Source organism: Amphiprion ocellaris, chromosome 22 (genome assembly GCF_022539595.1).
Source record: "Amphiprion ocellaris isolate individual 3 ecotype Okinawa chromosome 22, ASM2253959v1, whole genome shotgun sequence".
NCBI classification, from domain to species: domain Eukaryota; kingdom Metazoa; phylum Chordata; class Actinopteri; family Pomacentridae; genus Amphiprion; species Amphiprion ocellaris.
The window spans coordinates 19027990-19052195 of NC_072787.1; the positions used below are offsets into that span (position 1 = coordinate 19027990).

At 35.6% G+C, this 24206-nt stretch overlaps 1 protein-coding gene across 2 annotated transcripts in view; it reads right to left on the bottom strand.

The window, feature by feature from the left end:
• The window catches only part of LOC111569340 (phosphatidate phosphatase LPIN2), a 28781-nt gene extending 7148 nt beyond the window's left edge, over positions 1-21633 (bottom strand). The window contains exons 1-14 of one of the 2 annotated variants that reach the window (XM_023271396.3): positions 21525-21633; positions 10073-10273; positions 7707-7802; positions 7349-7626; positions 7160-7276; positions 6193-6316; positions 5641-6091; positions 4216-4315; positions 3821-4008; positions 2465-2558; positions 2286-2355; positions 2105-2188; positions 1807-1886; positions 1239-1389 (exon numbers count right to left, since the gene is read on the bottom strand). In XM_023271396.3, the coding sequence (XP_023127164.2) occupies positions 1239-1389; positions 1807-1886; positions 2105-2188; positions 2286-2355; positions 2465-2558; positions 3821-4008; positions 4216-4315; positions 5641-6091; positions 6193-6316; positions 7160-7276; positions 7349-7626; positions 7707-7802; positions 10073-10264 (2025 nt within the window). In that variant the 5' untranslated portion in view covers positions 10265-10273; positions 21525-21633. Of the gene's footprint in view, positions 1-1238; positions 1390-1806; positions 1887-2104; positions 2189-2285; positions 2356-2464; positions 2559-3820; positions 4009-4215; positions 4316-5640; positions 6092-6192; positions 6317-7159; positions 7277-7348; positions 7627-7706; positions 7803-10072; positions 10274-15562; positions 15668-21524 lie in introns of those variants that run through there. The other variant, XM_055007032.1, reaches the window with a different exon arrangement.
• Positions 21634-24206: the final 2573 nt, after the last annotated feature.

The window sequence follows — 24206 nt, forward strand, 5'->3', positions numbered from 1 at the left end:
AACAATTAGATTCCAGTTTATAACAACATTTTGTTAATGATGCATGCTCTCATTGGTTTCAGTTAGACTTCATCTAAAAAAGTTTTAGAACCGTGAAAAATCAAAGAGCAAGGTAGCACTTAGATCAAAATAAAATATAAAGAAAAACAAAAAAAGGAAGCCACACAGTTGTAATGAACTAATTTCACATCAAAATACTCTGAAATTACAATATTTTATACACAAACTTGCCACTTTGATCAGAGGAGCTGTTGAATATCAGAGACAGATTCTATATTTCATCTGGGTTTTGACGTACACTACCATCTAAAAGTTCAAGGTCACTTAGAAATGTACTTATTTTTGAAAGAAAAGTAGTTTTTTTTTCAATGAAGATAACATCAAATTAATCATAAATATAGTCTAGACATGTTAATGTGGTAAATGACTATTCTAGCTGGGTACAGGGGTACAGAGGAACATTTCCAGCAACCATCACTCCTGTTAGCTAATGTTGTTAAAAAGCTAACTGATGATTAGAAAACCCTTGTGCAATTATGTTAGCACATGAATAAAAGTGTGAGGTTTTTATGGAAAACATGAAATTGTCTGGGAGACCCCAAACTTTTTAACGGCAGAGTACATTTTGAAGAAACAGCCTCCAGAGTCCATGAACATCCTCTGCAACATCCATGGAAAACCAGCCTTTTTGAGACACATCCGGAAAGACCAAACTATGAATTGAATTAAAAATAATACTTCCAATGTCTCTGCCCCATCAGATTTAGAAATGTAAATAAAATAAAAGCTTGTCTTTCACCGACAGCCATGACAATCCCCTAAGATCAACTACTTAGATTTACTTGTCATTGATTTTGCTTTGCATCTCACTGCTACTTTATTTTATTTCTGTCCATTTTGTAACTTGTCACTGCGTACAGTTTGTATGTACAAGTGTGCGCTGCACTGTCATTTTTTGTATTAAAGCGTTTATCTCTGTCCTATCTTCATGTAATTCATCAAAATGAGATTTCACTACTGTTGGCATCACAAGGTAAACACAGTTCTCCTTTTCCAGGCTGCAGGGAGTCAGTAAGAGAATCCTACTGTTGTTGTTTTATGCACAAAATAAATAATCAGAATAAATTAAACCTGCCCTTTTGCCTCTTTTCCTTCAGGTTGCATAATCACAAACACGGTGACTCAGATTGAGGGGTCTATTTTTGTCTTTTCCTAATCTAATCACAGCTGACTCTTACTATTTGGTCGGACGACAGGCGGAGGGATTTCTTGTAAGAGTGACACGGTGCTGGGCCTTCAGTCTGCACGCGCTCAGTAGGTGTCAGAGCAGGCGCCACGGCGTTCAGCTCTTTAGTCTCATCATCGCTCGACCACTCGGCAGCTTTCTGTCTGCAAGAGAGACGATACAGACCAGAAAACTGTGTCAAGACCGGAGCAAACTGTGCATCTGGCAAGAAGAAAGTTGATTAAAACAGCAGAAATCCATGTCATTCACTGACACATTTATACAAGATGTTGTGATTCGGGGTCATGTACAGTCAGCAGAGGGCAGCAGACCTCCTCATCTGCTTATGATTCCTTCTTTTTTTTACACTAAAACTAAAAACATCCTTAATGATTTCCAGCACAGTTAATCTCCAAATAAATTCTATAAGAATTTATTCGGGGGAGAGTTTTTAATGAGTCACGAAATGACGGCTGACTAACGCGCTAATCCACCCTGTGTGTGACATGTTTACCCAACACTGCTGCGTCGGTGTGTGACTGTTGTGTTATGAGCAAGCTGGAGCTTTGTTGCTGACTCACTGTGTTTCTGGGGCCTGCTGGAGGGCAGGACTCTCTCTGGTCAGAGACTCCTGTCGCTCCAACTTGGTCTCTGATGATAACTGGGGAGAGGACGAAACATCATCAAACACCACTGTACAGTGAAAGGTATACTATTAAGGCTCTTTCATAAGAGTCTTTACATAATAATGCAAAATAGTGGCATGTTCCTCCATCCGTCTAGACTTATTTACAATGCAAAGTCACTCAGACTGAATGGGATTCCCACGCTCAACTTTACAGATGGAAATGTGCTGAATAAATAAGTTATTTATCACACCTGTTTCACGCTGCTCTTCCTCCAGAACCACCAGCGTCCAGACTTCTTTGGCATTTTCTCCTTCACCCAGGCCTCCTCTGTAGCCTGACATTAAAAGAAAAAAAAAAAAAACAGGTTTATGTGTAAACAGGCTCAATGTGCAGATATAAGCAGCTGAATGTAAACACAGATTATCAGATACCTTTGGCAAGTTCTTCTGGAAAGCTTGCATGCTAAGTATCAATGGTGCTGCCAGTGTCCAGTTGTAATACCTGGAAAATAAAGTGTTTTTTTAGCTATATCATGCAAATGTCACAGTTTATTATGGAATATTAAATAAATAAATACATAATGAGAGAGTGAGGGAGTAGGAAGACTCACCTGTTAGCAATTCTAACCACCAAGTTTGGATTGTCGATAATCGCTGGATTCTCAGCAAATTCGTTGTAGGTGATGATGTGCTCCATGAATTTCTCTGCAAGTAAAGGAACATAAAAGTTTAAACATATAAGGAATCCCACTTAACTCTCTTAAACCAGGATGTCCAGGATTCAAAGCTTTATTTGTTATGTACATAAGTATGATTAGTAGTGAAACACAAATCAGTTTTACTACTATAGAACCATTTCACAGCTTAAATCAACTCACACAGTTTTATGGAGAGAAACCCAAAAAAATCCAAAGATTCCCTTTAGAAAGCTCTTGAGAAGAAAAAACAAACCCTTGAAAAAGAATAAACCTCCTACAGAACCAATTTGGGTGTAAAAGACTAAGGCTTTAAAGTGAGTAATAGCTTAGCTTAGGTCTTGACTTGATTAGTAAACTTTAGTGAAATATTGCTCCCACTCTGCTTCCATTAATATGACTGGGCTGGGTTGATGTATTTAGACTCATAAAGTTTTCAGTAATAAATACATTTGATGATCAGTTATCAGATCATTAAATAACAATTTAGATGAGAGGTTAGGCTAAGAACTTAAAATATGTAAAAGACTAAAGATTTCAGCTAAAACTGTAGAAACACACACAAAGGAAACAAATGCTGCAGAGGTAAATATATGATAAATCTCAGTTTTCTCACCTCTAAGATACAAAATATCGTAGTAATCTGTATGAGCAATGTAGTTTTCATGCTGTATTTGGCTTTTAACCCTCCAGTTATGTTATGGGACAAATTGACCCATTTTAAAGTTTAAAAAAAAAAATCTGAATAAAAATAGTTTAAAGTGTTTTTTCGACATGAAACTTCTTCTGCTTGGCTTAATAAGTGTAAACAACAATGGTTAATTTCACATATTGAACAGAAGAGGTGTCTTCTGTTAATTTATGAACATCCCTCCATAATAAGAAAAATATTCAAAATGTAAAATAAAACTTTAAGGAAATCAATGTCTTATAATACTATTTTATTTTATATATACATTATTCTAATCTACATTAAAAGATTTGTAACATGCATGTTTTTAAATGAAAAATGAGTGAATTATCCTCATTGAGCCATGATCTATGAGGTAAAGTGAGTTTGAAATGGTTTGTAATGGAGTTAACAATGAGATATAAACAATGTTTATTGGGATTTTTTGGTTTCTGCCATTTTTGGACAATTAAAATGCCCCATGCTCCAGAGAAATGAACTTTACAGGAGTGTCAAAGGCAAAACTACTGTGCCAACTGGAATTTCACGTCTCTACCAGAGTTCCTCCAGTTTAACATCTGATACCAGAGATAGTTAATCACCTTTAGGGATCTCTGAGTTCTCTCCGACGCCCCCGCACAGTGACAGCGTGACGTCAGGCAGGTCGCCGGCAGAGTCGGACAAACACTCGGTGCCGCTGTCGGCTGCAGCGCTGCCCACCGACTGAGGCGACTGGGATCCAGAGTGCCGCCCAGTCTCCACCCAGTGTTTAGGAACCTGCTCAGACTCACTGAAACAGACAGAAATCAGACACTAGAATCACAGATCTGTTAAAGTAGTTGCTGCTACATGCATTTGCTTCAAAAAGCACAATGATTCCACTTATTTTCACCCATTCTGAGGCTCTGTTTACAGCTAGGGCTGGGTAGCAATATTTATACATAATTTAATCATTCTAAATTAGGTATTATAACTTCAAACTGAAAGAATTCTGCACCTTTTTGGAAAATACCGAGCAGCAACGTCAGGTTCAAGTACATTCAGGTCTTCCAGGTAAATGTCTTCAGGTCCCTGATGTTGGCTCCTCTTCCTCACACCTTAAAAAAAAGACGAGAGACACAATTACTTACAAACTGCTGAGTTCATTTTTTTCGCTTCCTTTTTTGACTTCTGCTTGTGAATGCATAGCAGCCCCAACACAGACCACATCCTTCCTGGTAGCACTGACATACATTTAGACTGGGTGTTACCCTCACATACACAAATCCACAGACAGACTTTCCCACGTCATTTTAGATGCAACATAAGAACAACTGTCATACTCATTTACTCTCATACTTTCTTACTATATTTCTTGTTAAGCAGGTACAATTAAAGCTTTTAAATCTATTCTGCAGTCAATTTAGACACTTTTTCTCCTTGTAGATTTATTTGTATATTTTTCCTTGTGAGGTTTATTATATTTAATCTGAGGCAGCTCTTTTCTCCAAAATACAAGCAGTCAGATTCTGTATTTTCACTATTTTCTCATGACTGCCATAAATATTGTGCTGAGTTATGAGGGTGAGTATTTTTCAAAATAAAGGAAGGCTTTGTAATAAAGATAAATGAATCTCCATCCCACTCATTTTCATACAGTCCCTAAGAGGATCTGTTAATGTAGAAATCAGCAATCTAGATTAGAAATTGCAGCTTTCTACTCCTGTTTTCCGACACTTATCCTGTAAATGTATTGTCTTGAATGATCATTTTTGTATCCATACTCCTCTGAAGTGCCTTTAAGATTCCAAATTCACAAGGTTTATTGTCATATGCACAGAAAACAAGACAGTGATTCTATACAGCAAAAATTCTTACTTTGCTGATCCTCCTTGACCAAATCAACGCAATGGAGAAAAACAATTGCAATTTAAACAATAAAAGCATTCAGAGAGCGCAGTGCTCCGCCAAGGCTGTTCATTCCCCCATATGGCATTGTCAGAAATGCAGCATTTGTCCTTGTGTCATTTTTGACCTTCCCTGAAAATTTCATCTAAATCTGTTAGTCCATTTTTGAGTAATGTTGCAGACAGACAGACAGACAGACCAAGGCTGATCATCATGTAACTCCGCTGCATTCCTTGGTGGAGTAATAAATAAGCATACTTCGTCATACAGAGCAGTGTGCATTTGTAACCATTGGTTTAAATAAAGTGACTATGGCAGTGGTAAAGTGATAGCAGCAGTGATTCTATAGCGCATCAAGGTAAGCTGTTCTACTTTATGTGCGTGTGGAGAGTTCAGTGAAATAGTCCAGTACAGTGTGTGTGTGTAAAAGTCATTTACCAGCCTGACTGCCTGTGAGTGACAACTCTTTATCAGCCCAGTAATGAACTAAACCTACTACAACAATGTGTTCAGAGTGATGTATGAAGGCAGTTACCTCTCCTCTTGTTGGGTGAGTCGGTGGTTTTAGGGGAGCCTCTTGTATCGGGACCAACAGCTGCTGGGTCTCCAGCCGGGTTACTTCCTACGCTGACAGAGCCGTTGGCCCTGCAGCTCGGCGGTGAAGACGTCCACCTGGTCTTGCGTACGTTATTTGTGCTGAGTTCTGAGTGAGTTGGATTTGGATCTGAGGTAAAGCTGCTCGACATTAAACCTGAAAGTGGCGGTTTGGGTTCGGTAATGTTTGTATCGTGTAATGACGCTTTAGGAGGCTGCGGTTTGATGGTCCGAGGCTCCGGTTTTACAATGCTGCAGACAGGATCTGCTGTTCTCTGTTTTTCTCTTGAGTCGTCCTCCATCGCCTCTGAGCTCAGAATAACCCTGAAGTGTGTGTTCTCTGAGGGGGTGATGGTCAACGTCTTTGGCTCTGATTTGTCCTTTTTGTTGACCTGGAAACAAAACGGCAAAAGTGGGGAAAAAAACATGCATATCTGAGCAATGTTTTTAGTTATGCACAACTGAGGATAGTGTGTGAGTTAAGGAGCCGTACCCTGGTGGATTCTGGGAACTCCCCCCAGGTCCACTGCATGTGGGACTCGGCCCTGAGCATGCTCTCTGTCGGCTTCACCATCAGCTCCGAGTCACTCTTGGGCGACATGGGCTCGGACACGTCCCTGATGCAAGCAGAAATAGCCACATTTCCACTGAGTCAGCTCAGCCTGCTTTGATAAAAAAGACTGTCTTCTTGTTTCTCCGTGCTGGTATGAACTACGTACACTGCAAAAACTCAACATCTTACCAAGTCTATTTGTCTTATTTTTAGTCAAAATGTCTCATCCCGCTTGATTTACGATAAATTCACTTAACAAGAGACATTTCAGCAAGATGGAGGAACTTATAATAATAATGGATTAGATTTATATAGCGCTTTTTCAAGGCACTCAAAGCGCTTCACAATGAATCCATTATTCATTCATTCACTCGGTGGTGGTAAACTACATTTGCAGCTACAGCTGCCCTGGGGCAGACTGACGGAAGCATGGCTGCCAATCTGTGCCTACTTGTTTTAAGACAATGCATCTTAAATATCTTGTTAAGTCAAACAATCTTGAAATTATTTTGTTTTGAGTTGTATTTTACAAGAAAACTCAAAATAAGTTTTATACATCTCAAATTAGGAGGTTACATGCAAGCAAAAATCTATTTTTGAGTGAAAAACTGCTTTTTTTTTTTTTTTTTTTAAAGCATATCTGGCTTATTTTAAGACACCTAAGCTTGACAATCCTGGTAAAATATAGCTTAAAATAAATGTTTCCAGCTGATTTTAAGATCTCAATATTCTAAAAATCATATCTCATTTCAAGAAATCTTACCAAGCCATTTTCACTTGTTCTATTGGCAAATTTTTTCACTTATTTCAAGGTAAAAGTTCCTTGAAATAAGTTATTTTTTTCTTGTTTTGAGAGGGGCATTTTTTCCAGTGTAAATATTTAAATGTACAGAGTGAAGGCGCTCACGTCGTGCAGGGAGACCAGTCTCCATCAGAGAAGGGATAACTGTCCCATTCCAGGCCGGTGAGCGGAGAACGTTGCCTGTGGTCCATGTTGTCCTTCATCACCGACAGCGAAGACGCTCTGATGAGAGGAAACCACAACTTTTACGGTACGGTTACTTGAACGGCAGATCAAAATTCTCCGTGAACTCACCGTCCGTTGTGTGTATTTTGCTCTTCATCGGAGCTCAGCTCACACAGCTCCAGCTCCCCACATGTCGTTTGCTCCTCCTTGCGAGGCTCAGCTTTGTGCTTCCTCCTGCGTCTCTTCTTCTTCTTGCCGGCCGAGCTGGAGCAGAGCTGGAGGTTTCCGGAGGACGGGTCTTCTGGTCCGAGAGGCTGGCTGGTCTCCACACATCTGGGCTCTCTGCTCCTGAGCAGAGCCTCCTCCGTGGGGATCGGAGAGGTCACCAGATGGGCCGGAACGATCTCCTGAATTAGAGGAAGAAATTAGCAAAGAACTAAGCATAATTTCTCTCTGCTAGAAGATGAAATTCTTCTTCATAACTCACATTATTCTGCTCCGTCTCCTGCACAAAAAAGGCCTCTCCATTGTCTCCAAGCTTCATGTGGAGTTCCACAGGTTCTCCATTGATCTCTATGTCGATCTGCAGAGTCAAACAACACACTTCAGAGGCTGCTACACACTCTTACACTGCTTATTGTGTACCAGGTCACCATGTTCTCCTCAGATGGCCTCGGGTTTTAACAAGCTCTAATGAGGCTTAAAAGGAAAGTACAATATGTATGTCTCCAATACAGCTCATAAATACCGTGCCACAGAGTTAAACAGCTTTTCATGGCCTCTATTCACGATTTACACAAACAGGATTTAACTCAAAGTTTGTTGCCTGGGTGGAATTAGGTTGGTAAATAGGTCAACATCATAAACAGCCATACAACATGTAGTGATTGCATGATTTATTCCATCTCTAAACTGAAAATGGAACTGTCTTCAAGGTGCTGACATTTGCTGACATTTGGGGCCAAGATAAGGTTCTGTTCTGTTTTTTACTGCTTGGTTTGTCTACAACAAACAGTGACGAAGATGCTTTCAACCCCCACCCACATGATTTACAAGAATCAGTGAAACCATCTTCTCTGTCGACCACAGACTACTTCCTGCACCGTCTGGCTCTGCTGTATGTCTACAACACAGATAAGACTCTTCTGTAAGACAGTTTTTTTTTTCTGAATGGGATGAAGCTTTGCAAGTCAAGAATAAGAGGCTGAACAGAGCTTCAGTCTGCGCCTCCTGTCTTCATCCTCATTGACCACTACAGTGTCTATAAATAGAGAGAAAGTGGAATCTGCTCCTGTGGGAAGCAGTGAGTGGACTGGATGGATGGTAATGTGCTTGAGATGGAAGGAGAGAGCAGTTATAAAACACTCTGAAATGGTTGGTTCAATCTGCAAACTGACATATCCCAAAATGATTAGTGATCAAGGTGCATCAAGATTACAGGAAGAGCAAAACATTAACGATTCGATTATTATTCCCAACTCTGTAAGATGAGCTGTAGTATCCTTTTATCAACCTTTAAACTGCTTTAATTTGGTTTTAAACTACTATAAATATTGTTACAAATGATTTCATATGATTGAACAGTCAGTTTTTGTCAGTTTACCGTTAGGAGGCCGAACCTGGATGTTTAAGCCACATAACCATTTAATTTATTCAATTATTTCAATTTTTTCCCATTTGCAGTAACTATCAAACCATTTTCCATTAAATTCAGCATTGTAGTTAATCTAGCATCTAAATTAACCATTTAGAAAACATTTGGCTCTATATTTCCACCAGTTATCCATTATTGTCATGTATCCATTGCATTTAGCCAATTATTTCAACTTATTTTTAACCCCATTTCCAGTAGCTATCCTTCTATTTTTTAAAATTATTTTTAGCATTACTATTAATCTAGCATCTATATTAACTATTTATCCAATATTTAGCTCCATATTTTCACTAGTTATTCACTATAGTCAGGGAGCAATTTACTAGTTTTCCCTAACATTTTCGACCATTTATTTCAACCATTGCTTTGAACTTACTAGGTAGACTTCACTGCTTTTATTTTTCACTACATAGTTTTCATTACCCAGACTCTACAATTTCAGAGTTTTTCAAATTAGCTTTCCTTTCCATAGTTGAAGTAACTGTGAATATGCATAATGATGTTTCTGTCATTGAATGATCTATCTATCTATTTATCTATCTATCTATCCATCCATCCATCCATCCATCCATCCATCTATCCATCTATCCATCTATCCATCTATCATCTATCCATCTATCTATCTATCATCTCTATTCATCATCTCTATCCATTCACCCATCCATCCATCCATTTCTATCATCTGTCCATCCATCCATCCATCCATCCATCCATCCATCCATTTCTATCATCTGTCCATCCATCCATCCATCCATCCATCCATCCATCCATCCATTTCTATCATCTGTCCATCCATCCATCCACCATCATCTGTCCATCCATCCATCCATTTATCCATCCATCCACCCACCCACCCATCTCTCCATCCATCCATCCATCGATCTCTATCCATTCATTTCTATCATCTATCCATCTCCATCCATCCATCCATCCATCCATCCATTCATCTTTCTATCCATCCATTCATCTCCATCCATCCATCCGTCTATCCATCCATCCATCCATTTCTATCATCCGTCCGTCCGTCCATCCGTCCATCCATCCATCCATCCAACATCCAGCTGGGGTGTGTCGTTATCGTTACCTAATATTCTATAATCATCTGTGAAAACTGACCCTAAAAAATTTGCAGAAACTTAAAAACCAAACAATCATGATAGGACATATTTGTCATATACTTTGAGTGTGCAAACACTCACCACTTTCTCTCTGGAGCGCAGCACTCCCAGTTTTCCGAAGCGGACGTGGAAAGGGGAGCACTGGAACGTCCCATCGGGCTGTCGCACCACGACCACGTCGATGCAGCCGGACAGAGTGGCCTGATTGAGGCCTTTGTACAGCTCCTTCACTGTCACCAGCACCTGCCCCGCCAGCTGCCCCACGTAGTTCATGGTGTCCACCTGCCAGCAAAAACACAGCATCCACACTGTGTTTCAAAGAAATTCTGCTGTCCTAGCTTCTGAATCTGATGCCTTTACCAGCAGAATCAAAGCATGTAATCTTTTTCCTGTCTTACTAGGCCACCGTCCCTGTCGTAGGGCTCCTGTTGTTCAGAATAGTCTGCAAAGGAGATGCATGCCGGGTCCCTAAACACAGCGGCTCTGTCCCATTTTCCTCAAAAGAGTCCTGAGCTGATCAAGACTTAATCAGGGCCTCGACTGACTGCAGCAACCAGCAGAGCAGAGAGGACAGTGAGTTTCTGTCTCCACGGGGAAACAGAACGTAATCAATGGGCCAAAACTGACCCAGTTTGAGTTGATATCGTCAGTTACTGGAGATTTTCGTCACTATTTTTCATGATGTGTGAGATTTACACTATGAAAGTCCCGTTTTGTATGATAATCTATGACAGTTTTTGGTTGTGTTCTTGTATTGAAACCAAATATAAACTAGGACACACTAATATTATGTAAACACATCATCATCATTGTCATGGCTTGCTACTTTACTGGAAGTTTTTTTTTTTTTAGATTTTATAATTTTTGTAGACACATTTCAGCACAGCAGCTTATATATTTCAGCAGTTATTAAGGTGCCTCAGGGTTCTTTTGCACGTCGTCTTCTGTTGCACCAACACTGTAAGTAGCCTATAATATAATCTTGTCTAATGTCTTTGTGGCTCTCACCTCCTCTCATATAAACCACAGACCACTTTGCTTTAGAAAGATAATTTTAGTGTCTAGCTTAATGTCAAACCCTGCACTGCTGACAGCTACACTATAAATATTCTCCAAGGTCACGAAACACCGTCATCTGTCTGCTCTTTTCTTACAGCAGAATCTGAAGTTAGACAGGGTGAAGTTCTTCATTGTATTCTTTAAATTGGTTTTTATGAATTCAATTCCTAATAAATACCTGCAGAATAATTAGTCAACGAGCAACAATTTACAGACTGGTGAATCATAAAATATTCTCACATGAGGTCCGTTGGTTTTCAATTCAAATTATCCTGCAGTGAGTCAAAGCTCCACTGGTCCAAACTGGGTCAATAATGACCCAGTGATTTTTACTGCAACAGGTTTTACTGGGCTTCTGTGTATAAAGTGCTGACGTCCTCTTTTGATATCAGATGATGATGGGATGTGAAAGGACACTGAAGAGTTGAAGTGTTCCTTTTTTTTAATTTAAATACACCTACACTACCGTTCAAAAGCTTGGGGTCATCCAGACAATTCCATGTTTTCCATGAAAACTCACACTTTCATTCATGTGCTGACATCATTACACAAAGGTTTTCTAACCATCAATTAACCTTTCAACATGATTAGCTAACACAATGTAGCATTAGAACACAGGAGTGATGGTTGCTGGAAATGTTCCTCTGTACCCCTATGTAGATATTCCATTAAACATCAGCTGTTTCCAGCTAGAATAGTCATTTACCACATTAACAATGTCTGCACTGGATTAATGATTCATTTAATGTTATCTTCATTGAAAAAAATGCTTTTGAGAAAAGGGCACATAGGCGTATATGGCCCATTCAAATAAATAAAAATTCAATGAAAAGGACAAAAAACAAAAGTAAAAATAGAAATCCAGACTTATAAAACTTAAAGACTGGCTGCATCACATCAATCTACTGAACTGATCTTTGCAGTTTGGCAGTAAAAGTAATTATTTCCATCTTGAACATAACGTTAAGAATGTCAATCCAACCATCTATTGTCGGTATTTGTATACAGCTCCACTTAAAGTCTTTAATAGATCACTAATATTAGTGGTATCCTTATTGATGGCATGTCACCAAATCCAAGGTCTAGTAGTTTAAATGAAATGTCCAAACAAATTACTTTTTGCAAAATCTCACAAATCTCCTGCCAGCAAGAAATAACACTGGAAAAGACCTAAATATATGACAGAAATTTGCTACAGAAAACCCTCAATGTGTCCAACACTTAGATTTGGTATAATGTCTCTGTTAAACTAGATAGATCGGAGATTTGATCTTAAATCTCAACTTAAAGTTTTTTAATTGTAGCCCAAATAAATTCTCAGTTTCCCTTCAGTTAAACACTTGAGTTTGTTATAAACCCTTAAATGTTTTGAGATTGATTCACCCTCCATTTATAGGCCTCCATGAAGACTTTCAGTAAAATATCATCCATTAATTTTTATTTACTTTCATTAATTGCTCAATATAGTGGCAGACTTGTAGAAATCTGTACCAAACCATATTGTTCACTTCATGAACCTCTGGTGAAGAAAGATGTAAATGCTGTTAAACCTCCATTAAGCCTTTAAATCTGATCTTTCAGGTGTAAAATCTTGATCTTATTTACACCATCATCAAAACTTTTACACTTTCTTTTAGCTGGTTTAAGGTTACTGTCTTATGTCAAAGCATATCCATTGATTTCTCACATTGATTAAGTTGTTTCGCAAAGACTTTTCCCCAATTACAGCTTGTATTAGATGTTCCTCTGTTGTTACTACAAGATACTGCTGTATTAGCGTCTATAACACGTCTTGTTCTAGTTTAATCCATCCAGAATGTACAGCAACTGCACTGAAAGTTTCCTCTAATATAAAAAATGCAAACATAGACTGTCACAGCAGAGTGGTTCATCTCTCACACTGGGCTAAAAGAGGGTGAATTCTATAATAATCTTTCTGTTGTGTGAAAACAAGGAAAGCGTGACAGATAACACGTTTAGTCACGTCTAAATAGATAAAGAGACAAACACAAATGGAACATGTCAAACTCTTATCTGTGCTTTGTATAATTAGAACTGTCACTTCAGAAAAAACACCCAAGAACATCACGTAAAGATTATTTGAGTGTTCTTATCTTTTTCAGTAATTTCAGTGATGCCTCAACTATTGAAGTTTTAAATTCAGACCGAAAACCTTAAAGTTTACAAAATAGTTTAAACTAAACACCTTTAAAACTCAAGGTCTACTACCTTTATTACCTATTTCTTAATTTATATAGATCTATTTGTCATATTCTTCTCATTTTAAGTTTTTATTTTAATATCTGTCTTCTATACAGCACCTTGAATCTACCTCCATGTATGAAACATGATTTATGAACTAAACTGCCTTGAAAATGAGGCTTCATTACAAACATGTCAAGAACAACGGTTCCCATTCAGTCTAAACCAGAGCCAGTAACAGAGATTTACACATTTAAATGGATAACTTCAAGTTTTAAGTCTAAAATTACAAGATAAATAAAAGAAACCTCCTCTTACCTTCGTGTGAAAAGCCACTACACTTCCATAAACATGTTGTTATTGAGATTACTGATTAAATTAATCAGCAGACTACATGTCCAAACAAATCTGGCTTATCAGAGCTGTTTTCTGTCTCTCTCCAGCACACAAAGTGTCACATTACACTTCCATGTTACATTACTTCAGTATTTACCTGACGTAGGTTGGTGTTTTCTGTCTTTCTAACTGATCTCTGTACCAACACACAAATGAAGAGCCTGTTTTCTGAGCTCAAACTCGTTATTTAACTCCAAAATCAAGTGAAACAGGAGTCAGTTTCACTCCTCAGACTTCCCCTTGTCCTGACTGCACCTTGTTTCATCCCTACTAACGTCAGTAGCGGTCATATGAGTGTCATTATGAGCTGCTCACGTTGCTCAGCACCTGTAATTACTCCGGTTGGCAAAACAGCACTTTCAGTTTGAGCTCAGGATATTTCTCAGATATGTGTTTGTAATTAAAAACATGACATAAGGGCAGAAAGTCTGAGTGTCGCCTGAACTAAAAGAAGGTAGAAATCTCCCACAGCTTGTATTTGGAACAACACTGAGTGAGTTTAGAGTGACTAAATCTGAGCTGCATTCCAGCTGGATGGACTCTGAGACCATTCAGACTGGCAGCCGCTGCACCAACTGAACTCTAACAGACCTAATGAACCACAGATCAAAATTAAACTCAGCACATTATAACCTGCTGAGAACAACAGCAGGAACACATCATGATGTTCCTTTAATTTATGGACATACAGAGCAATCGGATCATTATCAAAGTGTGTTTAAAACTCTTAAAATGTAAAGGAAGGCTGCAAAATTAAAAAAAAAAAAGTTTACATCTGACATGAAGTATCTTAATTCATTAGATCTTAAAAAAAAAAAAACATTCTCACCAACTCGTATCACTGAATCACCAACAGTTAGTGTCAATAAATACCGATATCACTAAATGTATTATCTACAGTATGATTCATCTATTAGATTACAGTTTATCTCACTCATATCACACACTACTAATATAATAAAGGTGGTGTACTGATGGAAAGTGTTCAGCAGGGTAACGACTAGGTTAGAGTTATTTACACCACATAAGATACTACAGGTGAAATAATTAATCATTTAGTCAATTAGTCGACAAAAACGGGATTAAAGTGCAACTTTTTGGTTTCTGCTACTCATATTTAAAGATTTGCTGCTTTTTTCTGTCACATTTCCAGTTAAACCAGATATTTTTGTGTCACAATGGGCATGTTTACCTCATTTTCCCCAGACTAAAGAATTTTCAGATTAGTAAATAAAGTAATCATTATTTGTAGCCCCTAAAAATGTAAAGAAACAAACACCGTAAATGAACAGAAAATAATAGTCATAATTTTATGTGTATTTTTTGTCTTTTTTAATGTTTAATGAAGTAAATTTACACGTGTAAAAGCACTGAAATTACCTATACTATATAATAATATATACTAACGAAAACCCATTCATTCAACTGTTTTGTTTATAATTATCCAAGAAAACTCTAATTTAACAAGCAAAATGTATGTAAAATTACAGAATCTTTTTGGGTTAATAGTTAATTTAGAAACATTTTTATAGTATAGTTTGAGTAAACAGTTTCATCTATTAGTTAAAACTAAAATGAAAAGTTTTTTGTGAATCAGGCTAAATTCATCTCTGTATATAAAAGAAAAAGTAACGCACTTAAAAAAAAACTTAATTATTCAAAGTTATAGGATTTAATATTATTTTACATTAGTCATATAATTTCAGTTTATTTTTTGATTTTATTAATATTTTCATATATTTTAAAAATACAGAAAAAAATATGCAAAGTAAAAAAAATAAAGAAAAAAATTCCCTAAAATTATGCTTTTTTAAAAACAATGTATTATAAGAAAGCAGCACTACAGAAAGCTTCAGCCTTCAGCTCCTCTCACTCTACATATTCAGACTGAACTCAGATCAGCACCAAACTCACCAGAGTCCAGGAGGCCTTCAGGTGCTGCTCTACAGGTGACTGATCCATGTTACCTGGACGGCATTAAGCCGAGCTCCGACCTCCTCGGCCGGCTTCCTCCTGCTCTGAGCCATTCAGCGCAGCTACAACGACCTTTCTACGAGGGAAAATCACCCCCCAGCCTGAGCTCTGAAACGCTTACATAATCTACCTCAGCACCAGCCCCCCGTCGCCACCGTCCTGAAGGCCTCTAAAAACAGAGCGACTCGGGGAAACGGTTTAATCTGGAGGCTATTTGGTTGAGAAGCAGTTAAAACACTGTAAAAATGTGTAAATAGATATAAAATAAAGCAAAGTTAGTGGGATTCATCCTCTGGAAACCATGAAAAAGTGTACAAAAATGTGTAGTTTTAATGGGGTTTTTTCTGTTATAGGAAAACATGAAAATATCAATAAAATTACAATAATGACCTGAATTTACATAATATTAAAAAGCTGTAACTCAGAATAACCATAGAACAAGAAATTACATGTTTTTTTTTACATGAAAAGACAAATTTATCTTAGTTTCACAAATATTTCCTTTATTTTATTATTATTATTTTAACAAAAATGGACTGAATTTACACAACTAGTTTAAAATAATGTTACATTTAGAGAAAAAAATTACATCAAAAGACAAATTTATCATAATTAACAAATATTTCCTATGTGTTTAATATTATATTAATGAAAATGGACTGAATTTGCACAATTAATTTAAAATAATGTCTAAAAAGAGAGAAAAAACTTAGAGGATTTTATTTTTAACATTAAAAGACAAATTTATCATAATTCACAAATATTTCCTTTATATTTACTATTGTATTAACAAGAATGGACTGAATTCAAATGACTAATGTAGAATAATGTTTTAAAAAGTTGTAACTTAGAAAAAGCAAATATTTAATTCATATTTAACATATGAACGTAAATTTATCATTTATAGTTTTGGTTTTAGTGATTTTCTTTCCATGTTTCTGGAAAACATAATAATATCAATAAAATTACTAAAACAAACTGTGAATTTACGTCTATTGTAAAATATTATCAAAACCTATAACTTTGAAATCCTTTTTTTGTCAGAATTTTTTTTTTATTATTTTACATATAAAGATAAAAATATACGGTATTTTCATACATACGTCCTTTTTTTATTTCCATTTTTATTTTATTTAATAGCTTAAAGGGTTGAAGACTGGAAACATGTTTCTATAATAAAAACAATTAGTGATAGTTAACAAAAATAGAAGCATTAGTTTTGTAATATTACATAGATTTGCTTATTAAATGAGATAACTTGTATAATTATAGAGATTTTACATTAAAAATATGGAATGAATGTGTTTTTATCATTATATATCATATTATAGAATATATAAAGGGTAATTTCATTGTTTTTGCATGTGTAATACCCTTCATTAAGCAACAAAAATACAATTAAGGCTGTCACTTTCTGGAATATTATTGCTTCGTTTTCTTAATTTACTAACAAATTATTTTGTCTGAGAAGAGTGAAAAAGAAAAAAACAGTGAGGTAAAAAGGCCCAGTGTGACACACATATATTAGGTCTGTATAAAATATCACAGCAGTCTGTCAAGTAGCTGGTTGGTCATTAGAAGTAGTTCCAACACAACGAGCTATTAGGAGCGTCACTGTGAGCTCTGTGTTGCTGTAATGTGCTGCAGCAGCGCTTTGTGGACTGAACCTGCACCGTTCATGTAATGGACAAAGCAGAAGAGTCTAGATGAGAGGCATCAGGACGAGCAGCCACGTCTCCGTCTGCACGATCTGCAAACCTCCAAGTTTAGTATCCGAGCTTCACTCCCACAGCGTTCAGGCCCACCGTGATGCTTTTCATCACAGATATAGACGCATGATGTGAGCTGAAGTGTGTGGGCTTGAATGTGACTAAATTCATCCAAAATAAACAAGAACACGCTCGGTGAATATCAGAAAACCACACATCAATAATAAGTCAACATTAAGGACGAATGCAAACTCACTGGATTTGAATTGTAAATATATCCAGACCTTGTATTGTGTTACATATTAGTCTAAAGCTGGAAATGTTCGACAAAACGACAAACGACGAGCCGATTATCAAAGCTGGAGCCACACATTTTCATGTCACCCCATGAATTATGTAATCGAACAATTCTTTCAGCTTTAAATCCTCCAAAAAAACGTGCAAAGTCCACCTGCACAAGACGGTTAAAAGCTCAAGAACAAGTGAGGATCAAAGAGCACGTATGAATATTATATTAGTATCACCCACAACTAGTATAATAAAGGTGGGATTAAAAACTGGGTTAGGATTAAAAGAGTAAAGGAAAGGTAAAGATATTTACAGCAGATAATATACTAGAGCTGAAATAACTAATCATATAGTCAATTAGTCAATAAAAACAGGAAATTAAACTCTTATTTTTGTGTTTCTGAGTCTCATATTTAAAAAATTGCTGCTTTTTCTGTCATATATCAGGATGAACTAAACATATTTGTTCCCAATGGGCTTTTCTTTTTAACTCTTCACAGTTTAAACAATTAAAGTTTAAAGAGTAAATTTTTTTGAAAAGTCCAGATTAATCAATAATTTAACTAATTAGTAGTTGTAACTCTACACTATAAAAAAAAAAAAAATTTTCCCAAAATATAACAAATAAATAAATAAAATAATAATATTCGGGCACTGGAGCAAGATAAATAAAATAAATAAATGAACAAATAATTGATTAAAAAAATTGATAAATAATGAAAATAATCAAATAATCACAATTTTAAAATAGCAAAAAAGTAATTATTTTTACATTCAAAAATGTGTGTTTTTTTTTTTTATTTAAAAACCAGGAGGGAGAAAAGGGCTGTAATATTTCGGGCGCTGTAGTGGCAAAAAATTTAAAACTACAACATAAATTAAAAATAAATAGAATAAGAAAAATAAACTAAATAATCATTATTTGTAACATTACACTACGACAAAATAAAATCAAGTTAAACATTTTTTTAAAAATAAAAATAAAAAACTGTAATACTCTCAGGGTAAAAAAATAAATACAGAATTAATAATATTTTAAAAAATATATCAAAATTAAACAGAAAAAATCTTAATAACAGGAAAAAAAATCACCTTTAATTCTACGAGATCATGTGGACTTTATTATCTTTTAAATGTTTAATAAATAATATTGACATACATGTACACTGCCGTTCAAAAGTTTGGGGTCACTTAGAAATGTCCTTATTTTTGAAAGAAAAACCTTTTTTTTCAATGAAGATAACATTAAATGAATCAGAAATCCAGCTAGACATTGTTAATGTGATAAATGACTATTCTAGCTGGAAACAGCTGATTTTTAATGGAATATCTCCATAGGGGTACAGAGGAACATTTCCAGCAACCATCACTCCTGTGTTCTAATGCTACATTGTGTTAGCTAATGGTGCTGAAAGACTCATTGATGATTAGAAAACCCTTGTGCAATTATGTTAGCGCATGAATAAAAGTGAGTTTTCATGGAAAACATGGAATTGTCTGGGTGACCCCAAACTTTTGAACGGTAGTGTACGTAAATAAATATGACAGCTTGAGTAACTGATCAATAGTTTCAGCTCTAAATCCAAAACAACCAAGTAAAGTTCACCTGCACTTGATAGTTAAAAGCTGAAGAACAAGGCAGGAAGTTAGTTTTGTTTTTAGTTTGCACTGTGAACAAAAAACTGTCGAGCTCAACACGTCTGCTTGCGGTGAATTTCAAACAAGTTTCACCAGAAGAGTCTGACGGAGAGAAGAGACCTTTGGATGTGTGCACTTCCATTTTCACTTTAAAACACTGCTTGGCTTCTTCCTCATTTTCAGGAATCAGTTTCTACTGAAGTGACGTCTCCTGTTACACATTATCACTAGAACCTTAGTTTGTTTTTTTTAAGATACATGATCCAACAGCTGCTGCTTCACGATCCAAATCCAGCAGAGCCAGTTGTCGCCTACGACTCTCTGTCGGTGGAGTGACAGGACTTTAAGAAGTGTTAATCCTGTTTACATGATTAGGACAAATCTAGCTTTCCCTGTCTCGGCACGTTTCTCCTGAGCACTACGTCCAACGTGAGCCTACGTCGCTGTTGTTTTCACCAGCACTGGGCCAAAGAGTATGCAGGTTCTTCACAAAATTAATACCAACATGGATAAAAAATACCCTTTGGCCAACTGTGGCACATTTACAGCAGTATTTAATAATGTGCACGGTTCATTTATGCTGATTATCCAACCTGAGCTGCATCTTACAGCTGTTTTCACTGGATTAATCTGTAATATTTTTCAATTACCCTCTAAATCTATAAAATAAATGGCATTAAAAAGTCTCCAAATTGCTCATTTGTCCAACGAACACTCAAATATTCAACCAGATGAATGTATAGTAACAAAAAGCAGCAAATCCTCACATTTAAGAAGCTAAAACTTTTTGTTTCTGTGGCTCAATCAACTAATTCCAGCATTAAGCGCCTTGCATGGCAGCTTCCGCCATCAGTGTGTGAATGTGTGTGTGAATGGGTAAATGTGATGTATAATGTAAAGCGCTTTGGGTATCGTTTCCGGTATAGTAAAGCACTATATAAATACAGACCATTTACCATTAAAAGCAATCTTATTTACTATTTTAAATATATTAAAGCATTTTCACTGGATTAATGTGTATTATTTTTCAATTAACCCCTAAATCAACTAAATAATTGATTAAAAAGATGTCCTTAAACAGTTTTTTGTCCAACAAACACTCTAATTTTTATTTATTTATTATCCCTTATTAATCCCATGAGGGGAAATTCTGATTTTCGCATCTCTCCCCAATTGGGGGAGTCAGAGCGCAGGGTCAGCCACAGTACAGCGCCCCCTGGAGCAGGAAGGGTTAAGGGCCTTGCTCAAGGGCCCAACAGTGGCCACATCTTGACTTGAACCTCTGATCAGTAGTCTAGAGACTTAACCGTTGCGCCACCAAGTTTATGGGATAAACAATCATTAAAAAAAACGAGAAAAGCAGCAAATCCTCACATTTCAGAAGCAAAAACTGAGTATAGATGAGTGATACATTCTCTGGAAATCAATTAATCAGCTTATTTCAGCACTAAATGCAATTTTATTTAGTGTTTTCAAATATTTTAGAACTGTTTCCACTGGATTAACCTGTATTATTCGTTGATTAATCTCTCAATCTATCAAATAAATGTTTAAAAAAACTTTCAAGAGCCAGAGTGAGGTCTTTAAATTGCTTATATGTCCAACAAATCTTTCAATATCCGATTTATGGGATATACAGCCATTAAAAACCATTTAAGAAGCTAGGACTGAGTATGTTTAGTTCAACTTAAAGAATTCATAGGATTAATCAAAACAGCAGTTGACAAATTGTTATTTTAGTATTTTTAAATATCTATAATGCATCTGGAGGAAAAATACACAACATTAATACAAAATCTGCTAATCATATCATCCTCAAAATGCACTTCAAGTTACATCTGTAGATTATTTGATGTAAAATAAGTTAATTTTGGACAGTAAATCTCCACTTATACAAGTATATCCATAATAAAACCTGTGAGGCGTTTAGGGACCGGCTGAAGGTTTCAATCTGACTAAACAGACATGAAAGAGAAATGGTATAATAAACCGTAACACGTAGGAAACATCAGGTTTATCTATATTCTAAGCCTCAAGCTACAGTCGGAGCTTCTCTAAATATTTTCAGAATCAACACTTAAAAAGACGCTCAGACTCAAACAGGAGTCGTGAAGCCTTTAAATGTCTCAGACAGATTTAAAATAAAAACCTCCGCAGGCGCTGAACGAGCGACTTTGACGGATATTAACGGGAAATACGAGTCGGTTAGTTTCTCCGGAGCCGTTAAACGCGGGTACGGAGGAGAAGGAGCGGTGAAATTATCCTACCTGCCGGTGTGGAGGTTCGGCGGAGGCTGAACTCTCCGGTCTGAGCGACTCCTGCTGCCGTGAAGCCGCAGACCACGTGACCCGCCGGAACACGTGACCGCAGCTGACGAAGTTCGTTATAAGAAACTCTTCTACCTGATATGGCTTTAAAAATATAATTAGAATCAGAAGAAGAACGAGAAGAAGAAAACAATTGTAAGCTTCATCAGTAATTTAAAAAAATATATATATTTATTTAGCTAAAAAGCAATATGCCGGTAAATAAATGAATACATTAATAAATAAATTGAAATGACATGAAAAACATAGAAAACTGTACTATTTCAGCAACTGCAGTGGCAAAAACGGAGCTTTTGAAAATCAGTAGAATATTAGAATAAATAAAATAAAAATTGAGCAATTTTTTTTATCTGATCTAATCTATCAGATCAATAATCAAAATAAACAGGATTTGCAACCCTAGACTATGAAAGAAAGAAAGAACTGTACTATTCTAGCCACTGTAAAATAAATACATAATTAAAAACTGTAAAAGAATATCAAAATTAAGCAAAACAAATATAAATAATAATGAAAAATTTCAAAATAACAGAAAATATCTGGCTCAATTTCACATGAGAGATTATGTGTATTTATTTTTTTTTGACTTTTAAATGTTTAATATAGAATATTTACTTACATTTATAGAAATATGACAAAAATGTCTTATTGATCAACTTTGTGACATCTTAATCCAAAACAACCAAAGTCCACCTCAACAAGATGGTCAAAACCTCAAGAACAAGCGAAGAAGCTTTCATCATGCCTTTAATTTGGAATCTGCAATATTGGGTCCAATTGTTTCTGATTCTGGATCAGTTGAAATATAAAATAAATGGTGAAAGTATAAAACTAGTTGACTTAAATGTAATGAACCTGAGAAAACAAGTTTAACTTCACTTAAGATAAACAAGTTGAATAAACAAGTCAGTTGGTCGGTCGTTTGGCTGGTTGGTTTTTGTTTATTGTTTATTTAAACTAGAGTCAGCACAACCTTTGTCTTGTTTAGGTATTATCAAATTGAGTATATATAAGAATTGTTTTGGTTACTATGAAACAAAACAAGTCTAATGGAAAACCACCATGTCTGTTTTGTCAAACTACAAAAAACAAGAGTCTGTGTGGAGTCTTAACTCTCTAATAGTGCATCATGGAAAATCAGTAAATATGCTTATTTTGTCTCTTATAAACTTAATTTAATGAGTTGAGTGAACTCTCACATGTTCACTTATTAAATTATTTTGAAGTCAAAATGCCTCGAGCTATAATGACTTGTGTTTTTAAGTCCTAAAGTGGTCTTAAAATAAAACAGACATTTGAAGTTTAATTAACTGCAAAGTAGCCCATTGTATACACTGACATTGAGTAAATTAGAAAAGAGAAGTTGATTTGGCTCAATTAATTTAAGATATTTTAGGATGTAAGTGAAACTGCTTGGATACATTTAGATAAACTCACATTGCATTTTTTTTCATCTTGTTTCATGGGAATGAAATTAATAATCAAAATAATCAAAACTTTAAAGTGGCAAAAAACAATAAATAAATTTTACGTGCAAAAATGTATGTTTTTAAATTTACAAGCTGAGGAAAAAGCTGTAATATTTATATATTTATAATATTATATATTTTAATATTAAAATTAGGAAAAAATTTAACGTTAAAAATATACAAAATAATCTTTATTTGCAACCATACACTATGACAATATAAAACCAAGTTAAACATTTGGGGGAGAAAATGAAAAAAAAAAGAGAAAAAAATTTAATATTCTCCAGCAAAAAATACTTAAATACAGAATTCAAATTTTAAAAAGAATATCAAAAATCTTTCAAAATAACAGAAAATATCAGCTTTGATTTTACATGGGATCGTGTGTATTTTATTGTCTTTTAAATGTTTAAAAAATATTTACATAAATATTATCTATAAATATGACAGATTGTGTAAATGATCGATTCAAATCCAAAACAACCAAGTAAAGTTCACCTGCACTAGATGGTCAAAAGCTCAAAAACAAGACAGGAAGTTATTTTTTTTGTTTCAACTGTGAACAAAAAGATAAACGGTTTGATGCTATAAAATGTTAGTACCTGAATTTGTTTGAGTTTCTGCATCATATTAAACATATTAAAGAGTTTATAAAGAAAATGTGAGGCCGTCTGTCTGAAAGCTGAAACTAGATTATAGTTGTTGACGTGAAGCTTTGAACAGGATATTGATCCTAAGAACATAATTAAATCCACCAGTGAGGCAGACTAAATCTAATTAATCAAAGAAAATCATAAAAATTCTATTTCGATGAACCGATATAGAAACTGATTTTGTTTTGCCAGTAAACAAATCTGACATCAATGGAAAGAAGAAAGTAGCACAACTAGACCTGCTAAAATCTAACTAAACAATGAAGAGCTAACTAGTGAAGCTTAGCAGCATAACCTTTAACTGGTGCTTTTAAATCACATATATTCAAGAGGAATTTATTAAATTATCTCCTTAGTAGGAACAGACGAGGAAGCTGCAGACGAAACAGGATCATACTTTTTTGTTTTTTGACACTGTGTTTCTGTGTCTGCTTTGGATTGTCCAAACACAGTTAGATATTTACTGAAGTTAACCCATGTTTGTGAGAATTATAATTAAA